This window comes from Setaria viridis, chromosome 5 (assembly GCF_005286985.2).
Source record: "Setaria viridis chromosome 5, Setaria_viridis_v4.0, whole genome shotgun sequence".
Classification (NCBI taxonomy): Eukaryota; Viridiplantae; Streptophyta; class Magnoliopsida; order Poales; family Poaceae; genus Setaria; species Setaria viridis.
Window position 1 is genome coordinate 39,744,645 of NC_048267.2, and position 19,070 is coordinate 39,763,714.

General features: G+C 49.0%; 2 protein-coding genes and 1 non-coding gene across 4 annotated transcripts; 2 read left to right on the forward strand and 1 right to left on the reverse strand.

Annotated features, from left to right (window-relative positions):
- Positions 1 to 437: 437 nt before the first annotated feature.
- LOC117854828 (GDSL esterase/lipase At1g58430) lies at positions 438 to 1,958 on the reverse strand. 2 transcript variants are annotated; one of them, XM_034737081.2, is made up of 3 exons: positions 1,321 to 1,958; positions 962 to 1,217; positions 438 to 660 (listed from the first exon to the last, which is right to left on the reverse strand). In XM_034737081.2, exons 1-3 carry the CDS (start codon positions 1,918 to 1,920, stop codon positions 473 to 475), a joined length of 1,044 nt encoding a protein of 347 aa, XP_034592972.1. In that variant the 5' UTR covers positions 1,921 to 1,958; the 3' UTR covers positions 438 to 472. The 2 variants fall into 2 exon arrangements, with proteins under 2 accessions (XP_034592972.1, XP_034592973.1); XM_034737082.2 differs by having other exon boundaries at positions 1,086 to 1,217; positions 1,321 to 1,957.
- A 2,764-nt stretch (positions 1,959 to 4,722) lies between these two features.
- Positions 4,723 to 6,712, forward strand: LOC117855364 (phenylacetaldehyde reductase). Its single transcript, XM_034737699.2, has 6 exons — positions 4,723 to 4,974; positions 5,082 to 5,254; positions 5,359 to 5,544; positions 5,661 to 5,823; positions 5,919 to 6,105; positions 6,188 to 6,712. The coding sequence occupies exons 1-6, from the start codon at positions 4,842 to 4,844 to the stop codon at positions 6,327 to 6,329; spliced, it is 984 nt and encodes a 327-aa protein (XP_034593590.1). The 5' UTR covers positions 4,723 to 4,841; the 3' UTR covers positions 6,330 to 6,712.
- An 8,212-nt stretch (positions 6,713 to 14,924) lies between these two features.
- Positions 14,925 to 16,734, forward strand: LOC117855161 (uncharacterized). The gene is made up of 3 exons (XR_011898232.1): positions 14,925 to 15,933; positions 16,013 to 16,174; positions 16,528 to 16,734. It is a non-coding gene; the product is annotated as an uncharacterized protein (transcript).
- Positions 16,735 to 19,070: the final 2,336 nt, after the last annotated feature.

A 19,070-nucleotide genomic window follows, 5' to 3' on the forward strand; every position in this document is an offset into this window, starting at 1 on the left:
CACGCTGCGTTTGTTCAAAAAAAATGTGCATGCTGTGGCCTCTATATTATTCCTCACTGCTTGTATTATAACCTTTTCATGCTGAACTGACAGAGTATTACTTTCAAATTGTAGTCAATGAATGATATCTTTTTCGTGCCTTTCAAGAAACTCGTAGATGAACATACACTGTTTCTGTTTTCCTGAAAAAATATTATAAATTTCCTGTCATTTTCAAATAGACTATACTATGACCCACCGCGATTTTATCTTGCTACAACTTGTCCTGTGAATTGAGTGCCTGACTGCTTGAGTGAGAGAAACTCATTTACCTAGTGTTCTTAAATTCACTGTCAGTAGTCCAGTGAGCAATCAGATGTTATGCATAACGATAGGTGGCATTGAAGAAGCTCTTATATAAGGACTTAAAGTATGATAACGAGCGGTGCATTAATAGATACAACGAGAAAACCTTATTTGGATATTTGATTAATCAAAACTGTGGAATAACATCTTTCACTACGTAATCATTTACTAACATGTAAACCCTCTCTGTTGGGTGCACAGCATCATAAAATACATAGGATGACACATTTTTGCAGATAGGAGTTAATGCATTGCAAAGCAGAGCGACCTCTCTGAGCCCAGTCCCGCAGCATCCTCGTGTTGTTTCTGTAAATCCTGTTATCATGGGAGACCTTTGTCAGGGTTGGCATGGTTTTAACAACAAAGCAACCTGGGTTGATGTGAAGAAAGGACTAAAAGACGATATATCTGCATTTTGCAGTTGACTTCTCGAAGTGTTTGGTTTTCTGCCAGCCTCTACTTTTTAGTTTTTAGCGTCATATGGTGTTTAATATTTCTGCATTGGCTAGGATTTAAGGTGTTCTTTCTTTATTTTGTTGCAGAAGTCTTAGTGGTTTAATTACAGGATAGCTCATCAGATAAGTTGATGAGTCATGGCATTAATAGAAAACATTACCATATTTCGCTGGGTCCTCAAGGATCTCCATGAGAGCCCTATATGCGTCTAAGTACACAATTTTGCTTCCATGGAGTGAACCTTGCAATGCTCGAATTAATTCTTGAAGTTTAGAGTTGTAGACCTGGGCATCCCAGTTTTGTTCATCCACGCATGCCCTGTCAGGGTCTCTGCTCACTGTGATTTGGATAGGTGTGCAACCAAACGGGGGGAGGCCTGCCAAAGAGAATTGTCGCCCCCCAAGGTCATATAGTTCCTGCAATTCGAATTTAGGGAATCGAAAGAGTTATGCCTAGTTTTTCAACTGGAATAGAAGAATTCAGTAGAAACAACCCAAAAGAGGAAATGGCTACTTTTACCTTGACATGAACTTGTGCCATCTCGAGAACAGTATCTTGGTATTCACCAATGCCCATCTTCCTCTTCTTTGACGAAGAATAGTAATGCGAGAAATCATTGGTTCCTGAGCTGATAAAAATCAGGGAGTTGGCAATGATCCTGGAAGCTTCCTTATCTCCAACGATGCCCCTGAGCCGGAGGAGGTAGTCCTTGAAGAGGTTCACCTGCTTTGACATTGGCAGAGTATTGGCCAGCTGCGACGTCTGGTCATCGAACCCTGAACCCGCAGATGCAAAGTTGACCCCTGTCATGATGTCGTTGCTCGATAGCTTTGAGTCCAGGTATGGTGGAGAGAATTCCTTGAGTTGCAGCCTCTGGTTGAGGAGGTCTGGAACGAGCCGGCCATTGGAGAACCTCCCTGTCGGCTTCTTCCCTGGGAAGTCTCTCCCGTAAGGAACATGGTTTGCTACAGCCACCGTGGGGAGACGATTGTTGTTTCCGGTATCGAGAACGGAGTCGCCAAAGTAGAAGATGGCCGAGAACTTCGGCTGAATTCTCTTGGCAGAAGAAATGGCTGGGGAAGAGAGGAGGAGAACTACGAGAAGAGCAGGGTGTGCCATCAGAATGATCTGTGTGCCTCTGTTTTAATCAGTTCCTATCGGTGCTTATTATATTCTAGAGGGCCCTTACACGCCTAATAAATTTTTGTGAAACATTCAGATGATTTTCTGTAGCTAAGCACATCTTCTGATACTAGTTTTGATAAATGCATTTTTATTTAATTTCAGATCTTTTCTGTAGCTAAAGCATATATTCTGATATCAGTTTTCACAAATGCCCTTTTATTTATTTTTAGATGATTTCTGTAGGTAACCATATATTCTGATATCAATTTTCATAAACGCATTTTCATTTATTTTTGTGACTCATGGTTTGAGCGTCTTTTGCAGAGCTGAAGACTTTGTAGCCTGTTGGTGGACGGCATGCAGATTGCAGAACATGTGCTGGTTATTGTGCAGAGTGCAGAATTTGGCGGAGAGCAAATATGCTGAACATTGTGTGGTAGCACTTTTGATCTTGGAACAACACCACCGAACCGAAATCTACAATATATCAGCTTCAGATAACTTCAGATTTTATATTGACCATTAAGCATCCCAATATGATTTTATACTCTATTCACGTGAAACCAAATTTGGTTGCTACCCCTTTTGTTTTGTATGAATATAATTGCTCTGCTTCTTGTGACACGCATGATACTCCAAAAGCGAGTCCTTATTATCTTTGTAGTGAAGACTTCTGTTTTTCCTTGTTTTTTTTGGCCATCTTTGTTTGAAGCAAATATTCGCCACAAGAAAACAATGTAGAGACCAATATCTGCTGTGAGACAAAGTGTACGCCACACACACAACAACAATGTATCGCTGGCGTATTGGAGGTTTTCTCTGTCCATGATTGGTGTCTGTCGGCAGTCGGGACAAGCTGCGTGCTCACGGGGTGTTGGAACGTAGAGAGGCCTCGCAGAATTTTGGTGTGTGGGACTGGACCGAATGTCGGAATGGGATCGTCCAGCTCCAATTCTTCTTCTTGTTTTTTTTGGTAATCCAGCTCCAATTCTGCTTCCCGCATGGTACGGGCAATCTGAACTGTGAAGCAGATGTCCCTGTTCCGCTGCTATATGCTAATCTGTGTGCTAACCTCCCGCCGCCTGAGTCGAGCTCAGGTTTTGGTACACGAAAATCGAACCAGGTAGACCTTAGGAGGGGAAAGCATAGTAAGTTCTACCACTGCTTGATTTAGGCCTTGTTTAGTTGCCCAACTTTGGGGTGCCCAAATTACTATAGCAACACTGTAGCGTTTCATTTGTATTTGTGAATTATTATCCAAATATTGACTAATTAGGCTCAAAAGATTCGTCTCGCAAAGTACAACAAAACTGTGTAATTAGTTTTTGATTTCGTCTACATTCAGTACTCCATGCATATGCCGCAAGTTTGATATAATGGGGAATCTTATTTTTGCATAGTGCCAAAGTTGGGATTTGGGGATGAACTAAACAAGGCCTTAAGGATGTTCAAGTGTAAAGTTACAGAAAGTCTGACAGAAAGGACTGAACTTTCGGAACTAGCCTGATGAGCATTCTGCTCACGGGCTCCTGGGCTCATGGCAAGGTCACCGCCGAAAGCCCAACCAAGCAAGAAATCCGAACCACACCCGGCCCAAAACCTTTCAACCAACCCAGGCCATAATAGTTGGGCCGCCTAATCGCTGCCAGCCCAAACACACACGCGCGCGGATGGGGGAGAGAGCGCTAACGAACCCCACTGCCGCTGCAACTTCAACGGCCCGACCCGCCGTCAAACGTCCCGTCCCTTCGAAGTTCAACGCGTGCGTGCGTGGTGGGCTGGTGGCAGCGGCAGACTGCAGCACGGTAAGCTTCCGGTAGACCGTTAAGTACGTGGCTTCCACAGTTTGAGATTCGTGCAAACAATTCCACCCCTTAGATGCTCCAATGGTTTGGAGTAGCTCGTTAGTTATATAACCATCATTGTTTGAGATTCGTGCGCGCTCCCTCGTCCATCGGATGTGCCTTTCCTTCTCCAATCTTAGCCCCTTTTCTTCCCCACCAGACCTGCCGCCGCCAGCCTCCGGTTGCCGCCGCCCCGAAGGAGGAGCTCCGCGCACCACCGCCCGCAGCCGTGCGCTCCGGCCAGGAGCTCTGTCACCGATCCCCCGCGGCCGTGCGCTTCGACCTAGTGCGCCGCTGCCCCCACGACCGGCCATGCACGCGTCGCTGAGGAGCTCCGCCGCCAGCCTTGTCGTCGCCTCCCGCGGGCTCCCCGGGCTGGAGGTTGAAGAAGAAGGAAAGAAAGAAATCCAAAAATATTGAATCTTCTATGAAAAAATAGAAAAAATGTTGAATCCAGTTTGCCAAAATGCTGAGGCAGGTGGTAAAAAATGTTGAATGTATGGTGATCTATTTCAGAAAAAGTTGAATCAGTTAGTTTTGGATGTTGATTAAACAGTAAAAAAATGTTGAAACTATTTTGTTACTACTAATAAATAGATTTAATGGGCTTTAAAGGTATTTTGCTTATCTTGGGAAGCCATATAAGCCCGCGCAAGATGCAGCTTCGATTCATGGAGCTGCCCCTCTGACAGCCGCACGTGTAAGCACGACGGCCGAGGGCACACGAATAAAAAGGCTGAGACAATCAAGCTTCGTATTCCCAAAGAGCAAAGGGAAAAAACAAAAATATCATGTATTTTTTTCGGGTAAAAAAAGCATGTGTGACCGTATGCGCACAATCCATCCCGTGCCGTGGATTTGTCTGCTTGCGAGACCTGCTCCACACGCGCCAAACGTGCACTCGGTCCCTGTCCACGCCGGCTGGTGTGCCGTCAGGCCAGCCAACTCCTGCGTTTGTTTGTTCCTGCGTAGCGCCGTAGGGTAGCGGCAGAGGTCACTGGTCCGGCAGGCAGGACAGGCCACACCTGACACAGTGACACCACACCCGAAGTCCCGACGAGATCGATCGCGATGGCGTCGGACGGAGGCGGCGGGGGAGGCGGCCTTGTCTGCGTGACCGGCGGCAGCGGCTTCATCGGCTCGTGGCTCGTCCGCCTCCTCCTCGCCCGCGGCTACACCGTCCACGCCACCGTCAGGAACCTCCGTGCGTGGCATGCTCTCCGCTCTCTCCGTTCCCGATCCGTAGCGTCAAATCCATCGCCATGACTGCCCCTCTGCACGCGATTAACCGAGCCGGGTTGTTCGTTGCAGAGGACGAGGGCGAGACGAAGCACCTGCAGGCCCTGGATGGCGCGGGTGCGCGGCTTCGGCTGTTCCAGATGGACCTCCTCGACCCGGCCTCCGTGCTGCCGGCGGTCGAGGGCGCCCGCGGCGTCTTCCACCTGGCCTCCCCCGTCATATTGCACCCTACACAAGATCCCCAGGCAAAGCCCTTCTCCATATACTTGATCGATCAAACCATCGCCGAACAAAAACCCACAAATCTCGCGATGTTTTCACGATGATTCGGTGCCTCTGCTGCTTTCAGAAAGAGCTGGTGGAGCCCGCGGTGAAGGGCACGCTTGGCGTCCTCCAAGCCGCCAGAGACTGCGGCGTCGGCCGTGTTGTCATGGTGTCGTCGCAGACGGCCATGGTGCCGAATCCCAACTGGCCTGCGGACAAGGTCATCGACGAGGATTCCTGGGCCGACATCGACCTGCTCAAGGAACTCCAGGTACATAACGTAGCTGCTCAAATCGAGCTGCGATACTTTTACCATGGCATCACATGATCCAATTCAGATACAGCAGTAGTTAAGTATCGTGCTGATTCCATACCTTCGAAATCTAGCTTTGGTACAGCGTGTCTAAAACACTGGCAGAGAAGGCCGCGTGGGACTTCGCCGAGGAGCAGGGGCTGCAGCTCGCCGTGCTCAATCCAGTACTGGTGTTGGGGCCAACATTGACGCCCTCGATCACTGGCAGTCTCCAAGTATTTCTGCAGATTATGAAGGGTCAGTCATCTACAACAACCATAGGCTTGCAGCTCATCCATCTTTATTTTTGTTGCGATGGGTAATCTTTTGCTAAGAGAACAAAGCTGCACCAGGCCAGAGGTTTGACATGGACGAGTACTTCCTTGGCTGTGTTGACGTCCGGGGCGTGGCGCAGTCGCTCGTAGCGTTGTATGAGAACTCGTCGGCACAGGGACGCCACTTGTGCGTGGAATCCACTGAACGGATGGTCGATTTCACCAACAAGCTTGCCGACCTTTACCCTGAACTTCCGGTTCAAAGGTGAAACGTTTCTGACAGCATTTCTCTTTTTATGAGATGCGCATTGTTCGCCACTCGCATTGCTAACTTCTTTTCACATCAGAATCCAAGAGGACAAACAAGAGTGGGTGGTGCGAGCAAAGGACCCGTCCAAGAAATTGATCGAGTTGGGTGTTCGTTTCATTCCATTTGACAGAATCATCACGGACACTATGGATTGCTTCAGGAGCAAAGGACTCATCTAGCTTATCACGTGGATTTCTTCAGGAGAAAAATTGCTCATCTAGGTTGATTTGAATGTGATGGTGGTGGATCAAAAACTGCTGCTATATGAAAGTTCTCTAGTCGAAAATAAGCTGCCACAACACAAGGACATCTCTGGATGGTGTTTGTTTTCCAGTCCGGGAAAAAAAAAAAGCTAAAATCGATTACCTCGTTTTCAGAATCAGTCAGAGTCTCTCCGTATTGAACTGGTTTGTAACTTCAACCACTGCTGAGAGCCACCGGGTTTCGAGAGACCAAGTTGAAACGTGCTTTATTCTATTTGTGACGAGTGATTGATTGGATGATTTGAAGCTTTACCGGTTGAGTCCATATTTCATATATGCATGTTTATGCTAACGGCTAATCGGATGTGTTGTGTTGTGTTGTGGTGTTTGTGTAAACTATATATTGTGTGTTGTGTCTCTTAGCTTGTGATGCGTAGGTGTAGGATGCGACATAGTGGTTGACAGCACGAGGTGAAGGTCAAGCGAAAGGTTCATGCCGATAAACTAACGCTATGAAGGATAAACACGAGTAGGCTTTGACCGAGGGACCTGAGTAGTCCGGACGGAGGCATGGGCGATCCACATAGTGCACAGAAGAGCAAAAGTACACGGACAATGATGGAGATGGCGTCGGTTGAGTCAAGCAGGACGGAGGCAAGTCGAGTAGACGGCTTGGAAGCCGGGAGCAAAAAAGAGTTGGAGGCATCGAAAGCTTGGCGAAGGCCGAACACGCGTCGACATCGGTGAGTCACGTCGGGTGCGGCGTGCATGAAAGTTTGACCGGTCTGGCCTCAAAACCGGGGATGAGTCACGGCTGCAGAATGTGCAAGAGTGTTTGACCTCAAAACTGGGGGGCGAGTCCGGTGCGGCTGGGCGGTGTTGAGTCGGAGGACGTGTGGCACCATCGCGAAGCTTGCGTCGAGGCGAAGCTAAGTCGTGAAGGTGCCGGATCCGTCCGATGTACGAGAAAAAAGTTGGACGATTTTACCCCTAGGGGTATTTAAGATGTATGCTTCATGTAAGCAAATTCTGATTTTTTTTTGAATGCCTATATAAATCTGGGAGGGCTGTTAGGGCAACCACCACTTTGGGCTAGTTGTGTGGTGGTATATCTCATTTGTGTTTGAGAGCCTTTGGGATGTGAGAGGGGAGAGAGAGGAGTGAATCTTTTTGTTGATCTTTTTACCATCCTAACTTTGATTATACTTAGGATTATCTTGTAACGGAACATGGTGATGTAATATAAGAATCAATTTCGTACTCAATTGATTCTCGTTTTCAAGATATGTGTTTTATCTATTTTCGGAGATTTTTTTTCTTCATGTTTGAGCTCAAATCCTACGAGAATTGTTGGAGGAAATTGTTGCTAGAACCCTTATAAGCATGTTTGACATGATTCCCCCTAAATCCTCGTGAATTTAGTTTGAATTTTGAGTTTTCCTAAAAATCGTGTTGGGTTTCGGTTCTCTCTAAAATCCGAGATGAATACTTGAGGTTTTTCGAGATCTTTTCTATGGATCTATTAGCCCTTGTGGTTGTGCATCTATCGCTCAAATTTTGTCCCGAATCGTTGAGTTTTGAGGGAGGATTTTAGAGTTGAAGTTTGGGCGGAGTTCTTTGGTGTTCTTGTTTTCCTTCTGTTACTAGCAGGTTTCGAGCATCGCGGCAGCGCTCGTGGTCGCGACGCGCACGCGTGACGCACGCGGGACAGGCGAGCGGGCCGTCAGCGAGCAGCAGCGAAGCGGGCCAAGGAGCAGCGCAGCGGGCCAGCCCAGGCGACGCAGCCCAGCAGGCGCGGCAGCGTGCAGGCCCACCAGCGGTGAGCGCGCACCAGGCGAGGCGGCCCAGTAGACGGCGAGCGCGCACCAAGCAGCAGAGCAGGCCGACTCAGGCCGGCAGGCGGCACAGGTGGGACAGCTGCACCAGCAGGCGGCCCAGGCCGAGCGGGCCCTTCAGCGGCACATCAGGTCAGCAGCACGCGCGCGCGAGCTGCGCTTGCCAGCGCCAGGCAGCCCAGGCGGCGCAGCAGGCCGGCCAACCGCGCCAGGCAGCCCAGTTGCTCTGCACGCGCGCAGCAGTCCAGCTAGTGGGCCGTGCGGACAAGGAGGCCCAGCTGCTTAGCGCCAGCAGGCTTTGCGGACCAGGCAGCCCACGCAAGGAGCAGAACATCTCCGCCAAGCACAGCGAGCTTAGGGTGTGTTTTGTTCGACTGTGGCTTTTGGAATCATTGTCATTTTGTTTAGCTACTTGACTTGCTAATCATGTTTAGCTCTTTCAATTAATCGTTTATCCTTGCACGTGTAGTTAAGGAAGTGGTTAGTAGTGATCTTGCTTAATCTTTTTAAGCAAGTTTATTGGAGTCACTTTATACTTTGCTTCCGCTATGTCTTGAGCATGTCAAATCGTTTCTAAGGTAAGCTTATCACGAGTTGACTTGTATCATCTTGACGATTTGACGCGAGATGTATCTTGAGGTGGCAATTGGAACATAGGTCTTGTTCTTCGAGAAAGACTCTCATTCACTCTCCTCTGATCGTCCATTCCGATCCTTTAGATTCACGTCTAAAATTAACCAAGAAGCAGCTCCGAGCCTCCAACTTCCTGGTTCGTAGATCGCCACTCCTCGGCCGGCAGCGCAACGCTTCTGGATAGAGGAGGACGTCCGTGGGTTTTGAAATTTGAGATCGGCTGACGAGAAGCTCCCGTGACACGGCCCAATTAGCCTTGGAGGTCGAAGCTGCTTCGCAAACACCTCGCCTAAGCAGGTCTGTGTCCTTTGAGAAGAAAATGACTTCAAGCTGCTAGATTCGTGCCTTCGTGAAGCACCGATTCATCGAGAAAAAGGGTAATTGAGATGCGAAGTTTGTACATTATCACTTCTATGACAGGGGAGCTCGCTATAACAAGTTCAGACTAAGATTAGTGACTTTCCTGGGCATCGGAAGACCTCGTGTAACGGCTGTGACAATTTTTATATTCACGTGTAATTTAAGACAGCATTTCACATCGGTGATGGTGATGGCAAGTTTGTTGTAAAGACATGAACAAACAATCGACGCGGGTGATTAAGCCTGAGATAGTGAAGGCGAGCAGAAAGGAGCTACAGGAAATCTGATCCCTCGGAAGGCCTCCACCAAGAGGAAATCAAGAAATTGGACAAGATAAGGAGGAACTTCCTCTGGAAGGGGGCAACTGAGGTTAATGAGGTTACTGCCTGGTTAGATGGGCCAAAGTAACAAGATCTAAGAAGTTTGACTTGGACCTGTTCAGCAGGGCTTTAAGGCTATGATGGTTGTGGTACCAATGGAAATAACCTGACCGTCCATGGGTGGACTCTGAAGCACCGGTCAACGAGTTAGATCATCAGTTATTTAGAGTTAGCACAGTTGTCACTCTTGACAATAGTCTCAAAGCGGAATTCTAGAATTCAACATGGCTACACGGACCTGGCTTGGCGAAAACACAAAAAAGTGTATGAGGAGGTCGTTGATCATGATTGAACGAGAGGCTTATGGAGAATGAACACGGTGGCTGAAATGATTGAATTTTTGAATCTTTGGGACTTGGTTCAGGACATCAATTTCACTGACGGACCTGATGAAATTGTATGGAGATGGACAGCAGATGGTGAATATAGTGCTAAGTCAGCCTATGCAGTCCAATTCAAAGGATCTTACTATCCTTTTGAACCTCATGCAGTCTGGAGAGCACAGATGGAAGGAAAGCACATGTTTTTTATGGATCCTACTACAAAGCAAGATACTTACGGCGGACTGATTAATGGCAAGGAATTGGCCATGCAACCCTTTGTGTTCTCTTTGCCAAGGGGTACCTGAATCTGCTGAACACCTATGCCTTCACTGCCCATATGCAATGTAGGTGTGGCGGTTGGTGCACATATGGTCCAACAACATGGTTCCACTACCATTGATGGGTGTCGGGCTTGAAGAATGGTGGAGACTATCACTGAAGGCGGTGAACAAGGTATCAGGCTCGAAGAATGGTGGAGACTATCACTGAAGGCGGTGAACAAGGTAAAAAGGCGAGCGATCGTGGCTGTCCTAATATACACGGCTTGGAACCTATCGAATGAAAGAAACAAGAGCATTTTTTAGGAAGCTCAAGCTACACCGCGAAGAGTTTTTGGCCTCATCAAGGATAAAATAAGCTTGCGTCAGCGAGCGTGTGGAGCACCGATTGTTAGTTAGCTTATTGATGAAAACGGTGTGTAATCTGAGTATCGAGCTTAAGCATAGTAATGTAATATCGGCCATGTAATCCTGTACTTTCTCTTCTTCTTAAATGTTATGGTAGTGCTCTGCCGTTTTAAGTAAAAAAAGAAGGCCCCTCCACCAGACATATTTGTATGGCTGATCGACTGGCTGCAGAAGCGCAGCTGCCTTGCGCCACGCACTTGGCTCCAGTAATGCCGTTAGTGTGTGCAGAGGTTTTTCCTATAAGAACTACGCCGAGTTGCGGCGCGCTTACTGCTAGTCCGCAACTTGGTGCGTAGAACGCTTGCTGCAATTAGTCACCGACTCACCGGCGACATGGAAGTGGCCGCGGCCGGCGGTGGCGGTGCCATTGGCGGCGGCGTCATCTGCTGCGTGACGAGCGGCAGCGGCTTCATCGGCTCGTGGCTCGTCCGCCACCTCCTCGAACCGCGGCTACACCGTCCACGCCACCGTCAAGAACCTCCATGCGGAACTTAGAGGTGCTTGATACTAGGTGCTAAACTTTAGCAGTGTTACATCGGATGTTCGGATGCTAATTAGAAGGACTAAACATGAGCTAATTATAAAACTAATTGCAGAACCCTGTGCTAATTCGCGAGATGAATCTATTAAGCCTAATTAATCCGTCATTAGCAAATGGTTACTGTAGCACCACATTATCAAATCATGGACTAATTAGGCTTAATAGATTCATCTCGTGAATTAGACTCCATCTGTGCAATTAGTTTTATAATTAGTCTATGTTAAATATTTCTAATTAGCATCAAACATCTTACGTGACATGTGCTAAACTTTAGCAGGGAGTATCCAAACGGGGGCGCAGCATCAAATTCCACTGCATGCAGTCACTAGTCTCAACTCTCGAGACCGGAGTAGAAATTAGAATCGAAGCGAGATTATGTTCTTGAGGGATTTTGTTGCAGAGGACGAGGGCGAGATGAAGCACCCTTGCAGGCTCTGGAACGACGTGGACACGCGGCTCCGGCTGTTCCAGATGGACCTCCTCGACCCTGCCTCCATGCGCCCGCCCGTCGAGGGCGCCCACGACGTCTTCCGCGTCTTCCACCTTGCGTCCCCTGTGACCCTGGATCCACCACAAGATCCTGAGGAAATTTAATTTCTCTCCGCAACAGTTCGGACAATGTTCCATTCTTCGCATGATCCAAACGAACACATCCGACAGTTCTTCTGATTGATTGTGCAACTGCTAAGCAACTCTTGCACGATGGATTACTGACTGCTGCTTTGCAGAAGGAGCTGCTGGAACCGGCGGTGAAGGGCACGCTCAACGTCCTCCGGGCAGCAAAGGACTCCGGTGTTTTTTTTTCGTGAATACGCAGGAGAGCTGCGTATCTTTGTATTAAGAAGATGTTGTAAAAAGGATTAGTACAACGCGGGCCATCCGGGCGCACGGTTAACAGTTTATTGTCTATTACATGCGAGATTAACAACCGTTTTAGAATGAGACGAAGCTCAGTTTATCGATGAAGCCGTTCTCCCGTTGCTTGAGCTTCTGTCGCTGCCGGCCAGCCGATGGTGGCCAAATGTTTGGCGCCCGCTGCTGACCAGAGAATGACTTCATCGATGAGCTGCTGTAAAAGCTGCGCTGGCTGCAAGGGGGTGGCTCTGCCAAACACCCTGTTGTTGCGCTCTCTCCAGATCATCCAGGATATAAGCATTATGCTGGAGTCAATACCTTTCTTCTGCGTAGCGTTCAGGCCATGTCTCATTTGGAGCCACAATTCAGTTAAGCTCCCGTCCGGCACCGGACCAGGAACAATAGAGTGCAGGATGGACCTGATGAGGTGCCACAGCTGTTGAGTGTATGAGCAGCGAGCGAACAGATGGTCGGAGTCTTCTAGTTCCTGATCACACAAGGCGCAGGCGGTGCTATCCTGTAAGCCACGACGATTGCGTCTGGCTGTTGTCCACAAGCGATCTCTGCAGGCTAGCCACATGAAGAAGCGCACCTTCATCGGCGCCCAGGCCTTCCAGATCAATGAGCCTGCAGGAGATGTTTGTGATCCGATGAAGAACGCCCGATACGCAGACCTTGCTGAATAAACCCCTGAAGGCTCCCATTTCCAAGTGATAACATCTTCAGAACCTGGCCTTAGCTGAACGCGCTGCAGTTGGTGCCAGAGAAGCACATACTGATGGATGGCCGGCACTGTTAGCCGTCCAACAACGTCGGAAATCCATTTCTTGTCTTGCAAAGCTTCAGACACTAGGCGCCTGTTTCTGACTCTGGACCTGATAGTGTTGCAAAGATCAGGAGCGATGGAGCATGGCGATGAATCACCATTCCACCTGTGAATCCAAAATAAAGCTAGGTTGTCGTCCCCCAGTTGTACTTGAATCGAGGCCTGAAACATTTTCTGAAGCGCGTTGTCATTATCAAACTGCAGAGCGAGGTTTCTCCAAGGTGTGTCTAGGTCGGTTCTTTTTAACCACATCCACCTCAATCTCAGGGCATAGGAAGCAATCCTAAGATCTGTTATACCAAGGCCTCCCAGTTCCTGTGGTCTGCATGATGCAGTCCAAGCGACAGGGCATTGCCCACCATGAGCCTTCTGCCTTACAGCCCAGAGAAAGCCCCTTCGGCGCTTGTCAATTTCACTGATCACCCACTCAGGAATCTTCAGCGAGATGAATGTGTGAGTGCAAGTTGAGGTCATGAACACTTTTACCATTGTCAGCCAGCTAGCTTTGTTCATCAGTGAAGCTTTCCAGGTCGGGATGCAGGCTGCTACTTTGTCTACCAGTGGCTGCAAGTGTACCTTTCTGAGACGGCCAACAGTGAGTGGGAGGCCAAGGTACTGAATGGGGAATTCGGAGATTCTAGCTGGGAGAAAGGTGCTGATTCTTTGCACCTGCTCATCGGTACAGGCAATGGGTGCTATGAGGCTCTTTTGAAGATTGGTGTGTAGCCCTGAAGCGTTCCCAAAGAAAGCGAGTGTTTCTCTGATGGTGATCATGTCTTGGGCTGTTGGAGAAGCAAAAATCATGACATCATCGGCATATAAGGAGCATTGGTGTTGGATTGCCGTGTGTGCCGGTGGGTGAAGCACTCCTGCTTGTACTGCTTGGTTGAGCAACCGGTGTAGCACCTCCATGACAATGATAAACAACATTGGAGAAAGGGGATCTCCCTGACGTAATCCCCGAGCATTTCGAATCAGTCTGCCTGGATTGCCGTTGAGGATGACTCTGGTAGTGGCTGAGGAGATAAGCGAAGAGATCCAATCGCACCATCTTTTACTGAAGCCCATTGTCTGTAGGACTTGTAGGAGGAATGCCCAGTTGACAGTGTCAAAGGCCTTCGATATGTCTAGTTTGATCAGCAAGGTTGGTTTCCTGTTGCGGTGCAAAGTTCTTGCAGCTTGTTCCACGAACTTGAAGTTATCATGAATGGACCTCTTTTGAATGAAAGCACTCTGATTGGTGTCTATGAGGCGATGCAATTCCGGTGCAAGCCGGTTAGCAAGAAGCTTGGCGGCCAGTTTAGCAAAGCTGTGAATTAAGCTGATTGGCTGATAGTCACCGGGGTGTATTGGTTCTGAACTTTTGGGCAGCAGCGTGATTAGAGCACCATTCACCCGGTGCAGTTGTGCGCAGGCGTTTCTGTACAGTGCGTTGAAGGCTCCCATGATTGCTTCCTTGATCACAGGCCATGCCACTCTGTAAAACTCTACCGTGAACCTGTCTGGGCCGGGAGCCTTGTGATTTGGGAGTGACTTCACCGTGCTCCAGACTTCGGCTTCAGAGAAAGGGCGATCAAGCTGGTGGAGATCAATTGGCTGAATATTCAGAGCGGCGAGGTTGATGAGCTCGGTTCTGTTAGAGGTGGTGCCCAGGATGCTGTTGAAGTGCTGAAACAACATTGTCTCCTTATCTTCTTGCGTGACAGCCGTGTATTCCCCGAGCTGCAGCCTAGTGATGAACTTTTTCTTAGCGCGATGGCCGGCTTGCATATGGAAAAGACGTGTGTTGGCATCCCCATCACGAACATATGTGATGCATGAGCGGAGTCTGATCATGGTCCTTTCCAGGGAAGAAAGGCCTAAGCTTTTGAGCTTGAGCTCTTCCTTAACCGGTGTTCCTCCAAGGTGAGGTGCCTCTCCTCCTGTGCTTTGTCCAACCAGTGAACGATAGTTTTGGCCACTAGCAATTGCAGCTTGATTTGTCCTACGTTCCTTTGGCTCCAGCTTTGGAGTTCCTTGGCGGTGTTTCTGAGCATGGCGTCTAAACGTGTGAAGGGGTCAGTGACGAGCTCAGAACACGTCCAGCCTTTCTGCAAAGCTTCCTCGAAGCCGGGCATCTTGATCCACCAGTTCTCAAAATGGAACCGACGTTTTGCACTGAAGTTTGCATTCGTTGCAAGGAGGAGCGGGCAGTGATCCGACATCCCTGACGCGAGCGCTTGCAAGAGGCAACCGGGGTAGTTTAGTTCCCAGTCCACCGTGACTAAGATCCTGTCCAACTTTTCCAAGGTTGGGCAAGCTCTCTCATTACTCCAAGTATATCTTCGCCCGTGCAGGTATACGTCTTTGAGCTAAAGCTCGTTGACAAAACGTCTGACATAACACGCCAACGGCCCAACGTGTCCCTCGTGCGCGTTTGTTTATGCCAGCGACACCGACCAGTGCGAATTCAACAGCGGCAGGCAGACGATCCAAGCCGTAGTGCTACCGACGAGATGGCGTCGGACGGGGACAACGGTGGTGCGGCGCCGGCGCGTCGAGACATCGTCTGCGTGACGGGCGGCAGCGGCTTCGCCGGCTCGTGGCTCGTCCGCCTCCTCCTCGACCGCGGCTACACCGTCCACACCACCGTTAAGAACCTCGTGACGGATTTGTTTCCTCCCCTTTTCAGAGGATGAAGCTGAGACGAAGCACTTGCAGGCCCTGGGCGGCGCGAACACACGTCTCCAGCTGTTCCAGATGGACCTTCTGGACCCTGCTTCTGTCCGTCCGGCGGTCGAGGGTGCCCGCGGCGTCTTCCACCTGGCGTCCCCGTCCATACTGCAGGCAGAGGACCCAGAGGCAATTCTTCCTTCTGAATAATTAATCACCCCATCGATGCAAATCACAGTTCAGTATCCCGTTGCTCGAGTAGGTAATCCTTGGATTGGATTGTTGATGATTCTACTGTTGCAGAATGAGCTCCTGGAACCGGCGGTGAAGAGCACGCTCAACATCCTGCGCGCCGCAAAAGATTGCGGGGTCGGCCGCGTCGTCCTGATGTCGTCGCCGGCGGCCATGGTGCCGAACCCCAACTGGCCCGCGGACAAGGTCGTAGACGAGGACTGCTGGGTCGACGTCGAGCTCCTCAAGAAAGTTCAGGTACATATTAAAACTAGCTCCTGTATTCTGATCTGTGCTATGGTTGAGGCTTGTGCTGATTTTATTCCTTGAGCTGCAGTTTTGGTATAGCGTATCTAAGACACTGGCAGAGAAGGCTGCATGGGACTTCGCTGCGAGGAGGGATTGCAGATGGCTGTGCTCAATCCAGGGATGGTACTGGGTCCAATATTAGCACCATCAGTTAACACCAGTCTTCAACTGCTTCTGCAACTTCTAGCAGGTCAGTCAGTCACATCATTAGACGCTAGGAGTCATGTGGTACTTTTATCTTCTGATGAATTTGGAGCTTTGCAACGAGTATGTCACATCGAATATTCGAAGGCTAATTAGGAGGACTAAATATAGTTAATTATAAAACTAATTACACAGATGGAGGCTAAACAACGAGACGAATCTATTAAGTCTAATTAATCCATCATTAGCAAATGGTTACTGTAGCAGCACATTGTCAAATCATGGACTAATTAGGCTTAATAGATTCGTCTCGCCGTTTAGCCTCCATCTGTGCAATAGATTTTGTAAATAGTCTATGTTTAATACTCCTAATTAGTATCTAAACATTCGATGTGACAGGAACTAAAGTTTAGCCTGGGATCCAAACACCCCCTAAAAATGCAAATCAAACTACCCAGGCGAGAAGCTTGATTTAAGATAACATCTACATTGGCTGCGTCGATGCGAGGGACGTCGCACATTCTCTGATGGTGTTGTACGAGAACTCATAAGCACAGGGACGCCACTTGTGCTTGGAATCCATTGAACGCTTCGTCGATTTCACCAGTAGCATTGCTGATCTTTACCCTGAACATCTGGTTCATAGGTGATACGTCTCTTAGAACATCTTTTACGCGGACACAATGTTTCTCCTACAGCTAATGTTTTTCTTTCACATCAGAATCCAGGAGGATAAACAAGGCTAGGTGGTGAGAGCTGAAGGACCGAAAGGACGACGAGAGGGGGGTGAATAGGAGCCTATAAAAATTCTCAACGAAAACAAGGCTTATGTCCCAAACGCAACCCCAAAGCACACTGCGCGTCGTATCGTCAAGATGACACAAGTCAACTCGTGACAAGCTCATCCTAGGAACGATTTGACACGCTCAAGACATAACGGAAGCAAGACATAAAATGACTCTAACAAGTTTGCTCAAAAATATGATTAACCAAGATCACTACTAGCTAATCACTCAACTAAGCATGCAAGAGAGAGAGAGAAAATTAATCCAAAGTGCTAGGCGTGATTAGCTAATGAGAGAACAAAATAATTAACCGCTAGACTTGATTAGCAAAAGATATATCATGGAAAGTAGCTAAACAAGTAGTGATTAACTATTTGCTATAAATAAAAGAACAATGAAAGCTCCCGGTGCTGTCCAAGATGAAGCTGGGCCTGTGCGTGTGAATCTGCCTCGGAGCTCGCGATTTGCTGGACGGTTGCCTGGGCCAAGTTCCTTGCTTGGGCCGTGCGTGGAAGCTGCTGCTGCCTGCGTTGGTGCACGTGCCTGGTGTTGGGCCTGCTTGATGGCGCAACTGAGCTGCAACAGATCCGCTGCCTGGGCCGCCTGCTGGTTGAATCCTCCTGGGCCGCGGCCTGCGACGGTGCTGTTGTTGGCCTGCCTTGAGCTGCTGGGCCGCGACGCACCAAGCCGGCCTGCTGCTCCCTCACGTGCTGGTCTGATTCGCTTGCTGCTCCCCTCGACGCCTGAAGCACCTGCGCGCATGAACAGAGAACGAAAAACCAAGAACACGAAGAACGCCGGTCACACTTCAATTCAAAATTCCTTTCTCATTACTCCACGATTCGACACGAAACTTGAGACAAGGATGCAATACCCCAAGGGCAAATAGATCCATGAGAAAGATCTCAAAACGCTCAAGTATTCATCGCGGATTTGGAGAAAAACCGAAACCCTATGCAAGGAACACGATTTGGGACAAACTCAAAATCCGGCCGAATCCATGTGGGATTTGGAGGGAGATCATATCAAAGATGCTCCCTAAGGTCGTAGCAACATTTCTCTTTAACCAAAACCATGAGATTCGGGCGCAAACATGATGAACAAAAATTCCCCAAAAATAGCTCCGAAAATAGGGAAAAAGAAAAACGCTCGGGAAATAAAGATTTAGCACGATTTGAGACAACAAACAAAGCTAAATCACGAGAACATCTTCTATACAAGATGAGGACTAGCCTCCTCCCTTCATCCACCCACTAAAGATGAAGAAATCAAGAGAAAAGAGTAATCACTCTCTAATCTCCCTCTCTCCTCTCACTTTAAGCACATGACTAGCCTCTAAGCAAATAGATAATGAGTTGCTAAGCAAAGAGGTGCCGAAATAACCAGCCCCCCATCCCTATTTATAGTTTAGGACGAAAGACTATACTACCCCTACAGCTACAACTAAGATAACTACCCACGCAGGGGCATTTTGGTCCAAGTTTTTATCCGCGCATCGGACGGACACGCCGCCTTCACGACTTTGCTTCGCCTCGACGCAAGCTTCGCGATGACGCCACGTGCCCTCCTTCTCGAAGCTCCGGCTGCACCGGGCTCGCCCCCGGTTTTGAGGCCCAAACCGGGAAACCTGCCTGCACGGTGGTTTTGAGGCCTAAACCACCCAAACCGTCCATTGACGCGTGTCCGGCCTCCGCCAAGCCTCCCGCTTGACTCGACCGACGCCGTCTTCATCCTGTCATGCCCTCTCACCATTCCGTGCACCATGTGGACCGCCCGTGACTTCGCCCGGACTCCTCGGGTCCATCGGTCCAAGCCTACTCGCGTTCATCCTTCACCGCCCTTGGTCCATCGGCATGAACCTTTCGCTTGACCTTCACCGCACGCCGTCGACCGCCACGTCGCATCCTACACCTGCACATCACAAGCCAAGAGAAACATCAAACCAACACAACGTTGTCAATCACTCATCATCCAAGGGTGACCACCATTGGTCCTCAAGAGCAAAGGACCCCTCCAAGAAATTGATCGGTTTGAGTGTTCGTTTCACTCCATTCGACAAAACCATCAGAGACACTGTGGATTGCTTGAGGAGCAAAGGACTTATCTAGCCTGTGAAGTGTGCTCTATATGGAACACTATTATACAACAGTTCCATAG